At 40.4% G+C, this 11804-nt stretch overlaps 1 protein-coding gene across 2 annotated transcripts in view; it reads left to right on the forward strand.

Annotated features, from left to right (window-relative positions):
- The window catches only part of LOC125760513 (uncharacterized), a 46350-nt gene that overhangs the window by 8968 nt on the left and 25578 nt on the right, over positions 1 to 11804 (forward strand). For both annotated transcript variants that reach the window (XM_049420704.1, XM_049420705.1), the window contains one exon: positions 713 to 1473. In XM_049420704.1, coding sequence (XP_049276661.1) covers positions 713 to 1473 — 761 coding nt within the window. The remainder of the gene's footprint in view (positions 1 to 712; positions 1474 to 11804) is intronic.

The following is an 11804-nucleotide window of genomic DNA, read 5'->3' on the forward strand; positions in this document are numbered from 1 at the left end:
TTTTTGGTTTTATTCTTCGTTTTGTAAAATTATCTAGAAAAAATGTTTTTTGTTTCGATCTGCTATTTGACGATGTCGCTGTAGCTAAGCCTACTTGATTAAATGTTTTTGCTATTTAAATACACAGCATTAAAACGTCAAAAAACGTCAAAAGGTGTGCACATAGTTGCTTCTCCATGCTTTCAAACATGAACCAGAATTTGAATATTCGACTAATCCTTAAAAGTTTTCATCGAGGCAATGGACAACGAGTGGCCACTTTGTTATTCGCTCATATTGAAACTATAGAATAAGGTGAGATGTCAGCTCAGGAAAATTGTTTCTACCGCTACAGCCTTTGAAGGGTTTTCCTACCGACACAGATCCGATGATTCGAATGTTTTCCGGCAATCTATTCAACAATTCATCGAGCGTTTTTTTTTCTACCATAAATGCTCAACATTAGGCTGGAATTAATCAAGAAACCAAAAGAAAATGTACATTACCATGCATCGAGGTTTTAGTGGATGTTTGTTTTTAAATTCTCTTAACAAACATTTTTAGTAAATTTAAATTTTTCCTGTATCTTATTGTGTTTTCTATGTTTTTAAAAACATCAATATGTTTTTGATTTTTTTTTATGTTTTGTTATGTATAATTCCTAAATAAATCTTTAAATTCATTAAACAAGAAATCCTTTTAACTTTTTATTATCCTTTGAATAAAAATATAGGTCACGAATATTTTTGGGAGCACACGGTGCCACTAGTGAACGAAGCCGCTCGAATGGAAACATCGCAGTCAGTGTGAATAGCAGTAGTGTGGCCTCGTTGGCCGATGCAGCGAACGCCAATTTGTCGAGCGTGTCCAAGGGTGTCGAAATCGAATCGAGTTCCGTGCCAAAACGTATCGATAGTCCTGATGGTGGTGGTGGTGCCGGCACTACCACAGGTTCCAACTGCTCTTCTGTCCGTGCGTCAACGGTTGATGACGGGTGTGGCACAGTTGTCGGAGCGCAACAGGTGTTGACGGGTCCGGCGTGTGTCAGTGAAAGTGCCATCGGATACGAGCTCCAGCGGGGTATTGCGGTTAGTACCGTTGGATGCAGCAGCGGGTGCAATATTAGTGGCAGCGTAAATAGCGCTAACATTAGTGGCAACGGTCAGCAACTGCGTGTGCAATCGTCAAGTGTTGGAAGTAATAGTAGTAGCAGTGGTGGTAGTAGTACCAGCAGTAACAAGGATCTAACGAACGGACTGTTACTACTGTCACCGGGTGTGGTAACGGCTGGCGCAACGACTTCGACAACGATACGTACAGGACCGTTACAATCAGCCAAGTCGTCCTCTCTAGCTGTAGTGAGTCTGTCTTCTGCATCAACACTGCCATCTGCCGATAGTGCAGTTCCGGGGACAAGTAATTCCAACCAGCGTTCTTCTGCATTTACTTACACCCATTTTAACAATGAAGAGCAACGATCGCAACATACATCAGGTAAGTTAAAAGTCTAAATTTTTATTTTATATAGTTTATAAGCTTTTTTATTCGTTTAATGTGTCCGCTTCGACATCGACTTCATTCCGCTGGTTTACATATTGGGTTCAGGCTAGAGATGTGCAAAGTGAGTAAGAGTCAGATAGTGAGTTGAAACGTTGTATTGAAGGAGTTTCGTTCACTCATCACGAGGAATTTTAGCGACTCTTTTTTCACTTACTCACTCATGAGTGTAAGCATGTAGCCGTGGTGAGTCGAGTTGCAAAAAGAGTAAATACGTGAGTTGAAACGAAAATGTGCGAGTGAGTTGAAACAAAAATGAGTTGAAATGAAACGCTTGAAACACATGAGTTAAAACGGAATACATGTGTACAATACCCAAACTAGCCAAATTAATATACTTCTCGCTCTGCTTAACTGTCAAACCTTCATAAGCGAACAAGCGGGCTAGTCTGATCGGCAAGGACATGAAACGGGATTCGCCTCGGCTTAGGAGATTTGCAAATTTATAGCATTTATTTATTTCTTTTTTTTTTAAAGCATCATTTGAGTGAATTGAAACTTATTTCAACCAATTGGCATTAAAATAAATCAATTTATAAAATTTTGCCAAATTACTCAAAAAAAAGGTAAGGCCTTATAAAATATTCAAATTTTTAGAATTTTTTAATTTTTTTGTAATTTTTTATTGTTTTTTTTTATTTAAAGTACTATTTGAGTGAAAAGAAACTTATTTCAACCAATTGGCATTAAAATAAATCTATATATATAAAATTCTCGTGTCGCGGTGTTAGTGTGCAAACTCCTCTTAAACGGCTGCACCGATTTGTTTGAAATTTTCGCTAAACGTTCGTTAGGTATGAGAATAGGTTTACCGCTACTTTTCATTTCGCTATTTGGCCTCTGGCCAATATTATGAGTTCTTTTCTGTTTTTCCTACGGGAGTTGTCAAGTAGGCATAGCCATTTTTTCAACACGAATAATGTTGAACACTACTGAAACAAAAAAGTTCCACCGAGTAAATCGATCAAAGTAAGTACACATGACGATTTATTTGTGTAATTTTATTCATTAAAGCGTAAAGTGAGTGATAAATATGTAAAAAGCAAGCAAATAGCGTAAAAGGCTATTTAGTGATTTGCGGCTCGGTGGTACATGTGGAATCGGCGCCTTACTCGGAAGGACCTGGTATTAAATCCCAATCGTCAAGGAAAACCAGAAATGTCTCCTGAAGTAGCAGAAAAGAAGAAGAAAAGCCAGAAAAGAAGAAGAAAAATTGCTTTGATTGGGAATGTGATTTGAATTAAGAAAGGTCGTAATTTAAGAATTTTCAATTATTCAACGATATTCTCTAATCGTCACTCTAATAATACCACACGAATCAAGATTGAACTCTCAAAATGTTTGTTTTAATTACAAAACGCATGTTTAAGGGCAAAGCTGGGTTTGCCGGATAAGCAAGTCAATTTATAAAATTTTGCAAAATTACTCAAAAAAAAGTTAAGCCTATAGCCTTAAGAAATTTTAGAATTTTTAGATTTTTTCTTTTTTTATTATTTTTTACTCTTTTCTTTATTTAAAGCATTATTTGAGTGAAAAGAAACTTAGTTCAACCAATTGGCATTTAAATAAATCCATTTATAAAATTTTGCAAAATTACTCAAAAAAAAGACAAGGCCTTATGAAATTTTCAAATTTTAACAATTTTTTAATTTTTTTGTAATTTTTTATTCTTCTTTTTATTTAAAGTACTATTTGAGTGAAAAGAAACTTATTTCAACCAATTGGCATTAAAATAAATCGATTTATAACATTTTGTTAAATTTCCCGAAAAAAAGCTAAGGGCGTAGGAGATTTATTTCGATTTTTTTATGACTGAGTTTTTCGTTTATGACGAAATGAGTCGTTAAACGTACTGACTTTTAATAATGACTCATTCACTCTGAGTTGATTCACTAAAAAGAGTTGTTATTCTCATCTCTAGTTCAGGCTCATGAAGGTGCTGGCATGCCGAAAAAATATATTGCATACCCACAGGCGCCTACACATATCCTACACACAGCTCGAGTAATATAGTACTTAGTGCTTACTTAACAAACTATAAAATCCAGGCATTACCAAATCAACATCAGACGATGCTGTTGGTTGTGTTTGGTTTACTGATCTATCTAATATTCACGCTTGAGCGCTTCCGCGCCTTTCCCAAGGCCCATTTTGATTACCAAATTGAAAACCATGATACCGTTGATGAGATTGTTAACGTCCAGAAATCACGTGAGCGCTATCCATTATGCGCATTGGTTCATGTAAAAGCATGATAAATTCCCGTGGAATTATGCTGATTCGAAGTGTAACTCACTGTCAACTAATTTGATCGATATTATTTCGCACGCCACGCGAAAAGTGCTTCCTGCTGTTTTGCTGTTGGTGGTAATTAATGTTTGAAAGCGCCTGGTGTGTGTGTGCGTGGTAGTTTCGATGGAAGCTTCTTCGAATTTAGACAAAACACAACCAGCTCCTTCCCCTTTCCATTACATGCCATCACAACACAAACAATCGCACCTTGCATTAACTGTGGACAGCAGGTGTGCAACTTAATCATCGCCTCTGTTGCTTTGTTACAATTATGTTAAGAACCGTGTATCGGAATGAGGAATATGCCGTGGAATGCTTCCACCCGTTTAGATGATCCTGGTTTGCAAAAGCGTGTTAATTGTTAGGTAAATCTTGATCTATCGGTTTGCTTTGGCGGTGTGTGATTCATTGTTTTGCGAGTTGATTGACGTTGATGTTGGCGCTTGTTGGTCGGTTTGGTTGATGTATTAGAGAGACGTGTTTAGCTTAAAGGTAACGGAGGCGCCTTAATTAACGGGCGCGTTACTCTCTTATACCCCAGCCCAGGTAAGATGATGTTGGAATGTGCAAATCCAATTTCCAAGATTATGTAGGCGACTGTAATTTTGTCAAGCGCGGTTGCATGACTTTAGGCGTTTTGTCTTTGTGCGCGATTGTGTATTTTGTTTTAAAATTTGCCTTAAAGTATGCAATGTGCTAAGCAAAATGGATTCGGATCATGCAACAGCATGTTGTTAGCAGTTTATGTTCGTTGTTTTCCACCAACGTGCAGTATTGAAAACAAGCTTGAAGCAATTCTTCGTAGCGATTTGGATTCATAACAACGGGCGAAATATACTGCTAGATAACGGTACATTTGCACAGATTGTTAAAATAGTTTAACCTGGCTAATTGCTTGGTGGTTTATGTTTAAACTCCTTCATCAAACGCATGCCAGGACAAGAAATGTTCCGACTTCAGTTAATGTACCCTCAGCAGCAGCAGCAGCAGCAACAGCAGTGTGTAAGCGAGTTAACGAACGAACTTTTAATCTTCCAACAGGAACACTGGTACGGGGTAAAATGTGAGAATTAAAATTGGCTTTTCTTGCCCCAGTTGGAGGTTTGGGGAACCGGTTGGTTCCGGTGGGCGAAAAACAAAGAAAGACGTGCAATTTATGAGTTCAGCGAACGACTTCTTCGCTCTTTTAGCGTGTAAAGACTACATTCGATCGACATGGTTAACCGTGCGCACGTTATGTATACATGTCTGGGAAGCGATATCAGAAAGAAGCGGACACAAGCGGTGGATTGGAAATTCATTTCCCAAATTGAGGACAACCACGACCACGACGACGGCTATGAGCTGCTGACGTATGGATGCGATGTGACTTGCATCTTCAAATCGTGTGTTACGGTACCATCCGTGGGCACACACAAACATGTGTCTGGGTATGGGCACTTGGGGTTTGGTGGTTTCGCCTTCACAAACCACGGTTCGGGAACGGGGGAAGGGCGTGGAACGCATCACAAGAAGGAAACGTCTTTCAGCATGGTTTGGCTTCACTGTGGCGTTCCATTTTCTTGCGACCCGGTTTTTCTTGACTTTGTCGCATAAATACCAACCCCACGACCGTTTCCCGTTGCCCTTCAACCATGGTCATGGTTAGGAATATGGTGCGTTTTGTGCTGGCATGTGCCGAATTCAGCAAGTCTCAGGCATCAGAGTTTCGACTGGATTACATTACGGCAAATGTCGATTCGAATTTGAGCGCGCGTTGGGCCGTTTCGCGCGAACCCCGGGAAGCCAAATGTGAAATTAAATAACCCAAAAACCCAGCTGGTGCGTGCTGGTGACCACGTGCCAGAGATGTTTATGGTTACGCGTGGAACCATCTTATGGATTCGTATTGTAAGGGGGATGGGGGGGGGGGGGGGGGGGGAAGTTTCGGGGGTACTATGAGGGACAAAAAAAAGCTGCCCCAAGTAACAGGCTTGATGGAAGTGATAAACAAGCTGCTAACAAAGTTATGTAAAAGGTAGATATCGGCATGCGAATAGCATAAATTTAGGCGTCTTTTTTAAAAATGGAACTTAAATGAATTTGTATAACAAAACGCCCAACAGTATGCAACTGGTCTAACAAATTTACATTAATATAACTTCATTAACTGTCTATTTGACACACTTTCCTGGTTTTGTCACCTGGGAACATTTTTCCACCGTATGTTATTTGCCATCACAAGCCACCGGGAAAAGGCCTAATGTGGATTTTGCGGTGGAAAAGTGGCAAAAGGAAAATTAACCATGTATCGACATTGTTCCGTCCCTGATGCTGTCGACTAAAGCAAAGTCGGTGCGTTCCATTTCGAGCTCCAAGTGTAAGCGGGAGGAGGGGATGGAAAAAAGCACCAACCAAACCACGGCCTGTGCAAACACTTTCGATTTAGATTTCGTAGAACGCGTTTTTTGCGCTGCTCAACAAAAAAGATTGGATGGCAAAATGAATAGCGCAGGCATTTGTTCGTTTATTTGTTCTCTTGGACTAACACAAGAACACGCCGTAAATGAATGTACGGATACTTTACCGTTCCCCAATGCTGAAGGAAGTTGTTTCATTTCTTTCCAATTGAGTTAAGGAGTTTTATGTTTTCGAGATTTCGTTTTTTTTTTCAATGCCAGAAAGGGGAAGACCGACGTGAAAGAAGGAACATTATCCTTCTGTCCTTGGCAGCGTTCAGAAATCCCAACGTTATGGTGAATTATTCTGTGATTGTGTGTTGCTTTTATTTTTCGTTCGTTTGCTGCCGAATGTCAATAAGATGCAAATGCTGGGCCCCCTAACGGAAAGGTGTGCTCTAACACTTCCAAACGTTAAACAGTTCGTTTAAACGATGATAGCTCCATCAATAATGGTGCCACCAGGTCGGTGGGGTAGGCAGCGTATACCGATGGAAAAGGTTGCTGAAATATTCATCCATCCCGCCGTAGTCGGGGTCGAAAGAAAAGTAAAAGCGAAAGGAGAATGGGACGGTGGCAAGAAAAACTGACATTTGAAGCCCGACGTTTGTGCTGCATTATTAACACCTTAATGTTATGAAATCCGGCAGTTTGAGCAGTTTTGAACGAATGTGTGCTGACTGTTTTCTGCTGTTTTCAGTTCAGACAAAACGGGTGCAGTGAAGCGAATAGCGGGGAAACGCACGGTAGGTACGATAAAACACAAAACAGTACAGAACTTCCGAAACAAATTTTCGCCGTGGCCTTCCGTTTTGTGGCCAAGAGGTCACAGTGAGAACCACCCGGAACCGGAACCGTTCTCATCGGGGTTCGCACAGTGCAACATTTGGCATGAGAAGGATGAGGAGAAAGGAGTACGAAAAAGATGAAGTTTCGGTACGCTAAAGTTCCACTGCTGCACGACAGGTTTTGATTTATATTCCACAGCACACCGAAGCCGCTGTGAGAGGTTTCTGCAAAGCTTTTCCTTTTTTTTCCTCTTCCTTTTGGTTCGATATCCGTGTATGCCTTCCAACTGCTTGGGTGTATTTTATTTTTGTGGCCCATATCTTGCACCCCGCTCTCGCCTCCTGCGAGGGGTCGCAAGATGAAGGTTTGGGAGGTTTTCTCGCGAAATGGAACAATAAAATGAATGACGACAATCCGCGCCGAAGCGATTTTCTATAAAGTTTAAGAACTGATTGCACCCGACACTGTCGCGTGGAAAAAGCTATTGAAAAACGCGATGGAAGTGCAGAGGAGGATGGGATCAGAAAATGAGGTGCCGAGGGGGGTTGGGTTAGCGATCATTTCCGGATCATAAATTTTGTGCTTGCTCAGCAGCAGCGGCGGCCGGTTAGGAACGAACGTGGCCGAACGAAAATCTGATGTGAAAGAGAGATAGAGAGAATAGAGAAGAAAAAAAAGAAAGGGACGGATTCAGGGTTGGGGCTTCTTGGTTTGGGGCTGAATCGTTGGTTGGATTGTTATGTGCTAACGATGTCCTGCTTTGATGTTTCCGTGTGCCGGATCCGGGTTGTTTATGCAGGCGTGTGTTTCGCTAGAGAAACAATGGCCCTGGCGACTTTTGTTTTTAAACGTTGGCAGAAAAGAAGCAACGCACGTTAAATGTCAAGCTTGCTGGGAAATGTTTCCATCCGGTGGCATGGCATGGGGATTTGGCTCTAGTTGTAATTACAACTTTTGCACCAGGTTGCGATCAACTAGTAAAACAAGTGTGAAGCAATCATGAATGTAAAGCTGAAACGTTTTGGGACACAAATTGTACTTTATATACTTTAATGCCTTTTGTATAATGGAAGCCTATTTTTAGAAACCGGCTAGCAATTTTTTTTCGTATTCGTCAGATCATAAAAAACAAAAGACATTTCTCATTTATTTCCTTTACATTACTTCCCCTGCAGATGTGTATTGCGCCTAAAAATATGCAATGAAATCGCAGATTGTTCTTAGTTGAATTGTTTCAAAGCTGTCTCTTTACATACGATTAAAAGTAATTTAAATACTATTTTTACTAATTTATGTATATTGAGGATCGAATAGTTTGTTATTCCTAGCTGAAAGATTGATCATGTGTAAGAAAAACATGTATTTTATCTATTTTTGTTAATTTAGATCAATAATTGTCCTGTGCATACAAGATTAAGACAAGCTTATATCTTATTAGCAATAATTAATATTTATTAAAATGCTATCATCACATTGAAAGCTGGTTCATCGTTATATAGAATACATAATTTCAGTCAGAAAAAAAAAGAAATGTCGTCGTTACTAATAGCGTCACAATAGCATTTTAAAAATGTTAAAATCCTGTTTAATAACCCTGTCAGCGGCGATAAAATGTTGAACGGTCTTAACTCACAAGATTGCTCATGTAAATGATAGCATTCATGATTGGGCTGTAGCCCTAGACCAAATTTCCTGGGACAGGATTGAGCGACCTGGACATGTCTTCGCGACGTACCGGGACGAGCAGGCCAAGAACTAGAAAATACAAAGACGCAACGCTAAATTTCACACAAATCATGCAAACATTATTGTTGTCTATCTCATCAGGATTTCAAGTAAATCGCGAAATAAAACATCTATAAAGTTATGATACGACCATTTTTTTTATCAAAGATAGATTTTTAAAATCGCCAAAAATGTCGCTTATTTATCACTTGTTGTGTGATGTGCAATTATCTTTGTTTAGCTGGACAAGCAGCGAAGGAAGAATTATCTCACAAAAAATGAGGGTCGCTAGATTTGTTCCTCGTCGTTATGCCGTACGTTATGTAGTGTATTTTTTAAGTTCATTACTATAAGCCTTATGCCTTAGTCTTTTTTTTGAGTCCATGTAAAAATCTTTCAATACTTAAAAAAACGATTCATAATTAAAGATATTGTACATTGAAAAACACAATCCAATCCATCGCTATAATCGAAAGTGAATTTTGCTAGCGAAAGCTAGCACCAAAGCATTAGCAGTAATGAAAATTTCTTTGACTCCTTTCTCGGTATTATTTTTCCAGCTAGAGCTAGTAAATGCTTGTTTTGCGTTTGTTTAAAAGAAGATATTTTTTTTGCTGAAAAAAAAAACTTTGTTGTGTCGAACGGGCAATATCAAAACAATCCTATCAATGTCAAGCTAGATACTAGCGACCTTCTACATAATATGGTAAGAAACAACAACCCTTGTACAACCTTGCATCCATGTTGCTTAAACCATACTTAAAATGAAACATTCAATATTTACTTATTTCGTTTCGGCGGCTGTAAAACATCTCATGCCAACTGGATAGTAATAGGGCTTTCGCGCTCTCCGTGGAAGGATACAAGCGTAACAATATCCTCTGCTAGTCATAATAATTTAAAAGCAAAGCTTTTCGTTGAAATATAACCCACACACTAAAGCACAACAGAATAAATTTACCCTCTTCCCTCCCAACCCAAAAAAAAGGAGGCCACTGTTCGTAAGAGCTTTCAGAGGGCGAAGGAAAGCATTTTATATCGCAACTCAGATAGAAGTTTTATGTTCAACAATGCCACCGCCCGGTTCCACATGGCAAGAAGCATTTAACAGCATGTTGCAAGCGAGTAGATTCATGTTGCCCTGCCGTACTGTTTCCCTTCCCCGTTCGGTCCTCCCTCGGAAAGTGAGGGAGTAATTGAAACCGAAACAAGCGTCAAGTACCATTGGCCGAAGCTTGGTCGGTTACGGTTCGCTTGTAAAGCTGCACATGAAGATATAAAGATTGAAGAGATGGGTAAGAATTTGAATTTTTGACAACGTGTACAAGAAGATTATACACCCGTCTGGTGCGGAAGAGTTTGTAAAATTGGTTTCCATTTTGTTTTTTTTGGAGAAACTTAATTCCTAAGCTTTTGTGTCTCCAATCAGCAACTGTGCCGGAAGTCAGTTTCTTCTCGCCACTAAGAAAAACACCAGAGCCAAATATTGATTTTCAAAAGCATCTAAAATACAATCGTCCCGTTTGGGATTGACTAAAAAAAACGATCGGGCACGGGTTTTGGGACGGGTTCGGCTAACAATGCGGCTAAATTTTGGGTAGCCAAGGAATGCACCCACATGCACAATAGATCATTTCGCGATTTTTTTGTTTGCTATCCCCCATCCCCAACACACTATCGGCAAACGGACGATCTTTAATCTTGGGCCGGATGAATAATTTGTGAGCCGCTGGCTATAAATCTCCACAAAACCTTTTCGACTGCCGTGTGTGTATGCGTTCGGTACGTTCTTGAACGAGAGCTGGAAGAGTGAGGAAGAAGCGGGAAGGGGTCTAGAATTCCCGCACTCCAGCAAATTCTGCTCGACAAATAATGGAAACGGAAGTGCATTCCCAACGTTGGATGCACACGTGTTGTGGCACCAAGGCAAACCAAATGGCCTAGTGAAATCCAAACTCTTCGCCAGTGGAGCTCTCTACACTCTAGGTGCGCTTGGTGCAGGTGCAAATACGCGATGCATTTATGTACATACATCGCACATCGTCTCTCGTGTGCTTTCAGGTGAAAAGCTCTCTCGAAGTGGGCGATTTTCTTTCTTTTATTGTAGCAGCGTTGGCCGGTATTGAGGGGTAAAGGAATCTGGGTCCGCATTTTACGCCACTTGGGTTTGCTTTGTGTGGCCTCTTCGGCGAACGGCTTCACCGGTTTGCACAGGAGTAGCTCCAAACGGAACACAGCGAGTCCTTCAAACCGTATCTCGCCTCTACTCTCGCCTTCTTCACCGTGGTTTCGGTGATTGCAACAAAGTTAGAGGGAAACGCTCTCGAAGCGGACGGTTGACGGTTGAGAAGTCTTTTTTTGTTGCCGTTGTTCTATTTGTTCAAGTGAGAACAGGTTTTTTGCAGTACGTGTTGACGATATTTGTTAGTGCGGCATGTGTTGTTACGCGTAGCATAATGTGTGAATATTTGTGTACATATTTTCCAAATGAGATGATGATGCTTTTTAAAGCATCCTTCCAACTGTTTTGTTTCGTGTTTCGTGAAGCACTTTTTTCCCTGAGCAATCGCGAGTACAATCTCGGTGTACGGTTGAGCAACAAAACTGGGAGTTGTGAGTTTTCATCATTCATTTGTGTAAGAGATGGGAGAGTTTTCCCTTTTTTCCCCCCTCATCTGCAAGATGACGCTGCAGTTAGCAGTAAGCAGTACAACAACTGCTTCTATCGGTCCACGGTGCGTTTGTAATATGTGGCGGAAGAACACAAAAGCAACGTTGCTGCCCGTCCAACGTCATAATGAGATATAAAACTAGAGGCCCCACAAGCAAGTAGAGAACCGAGACCTTGAACTTTTGACATATTTCATTACAAAAAGGAATGGGTGACGTTGGGTGGCAATGGGACCGGCCGCTTATCTCGTAATGATATGGCTCGGTGACGTTTTTGCATCCGGACTTTACCTGTTTGTACATGTGTTGGATAGTTGAAGGAAATCCTTGACAAGTGGAAGATACATTTCAAGC

Source organism: Anopheles funestus, chromosome 2RL (genome assembly GCF_943734845.2).
Source record: "Anopheles funestus chromosome 2RL, idAnoFuneDA-416_04, whole genome shotgun sequence".
NCBI lineage: Eukaryota > Metazoa > Arthropoda > Insecta > Diptera > Culicidae > Anopheles > Anopheles funestus.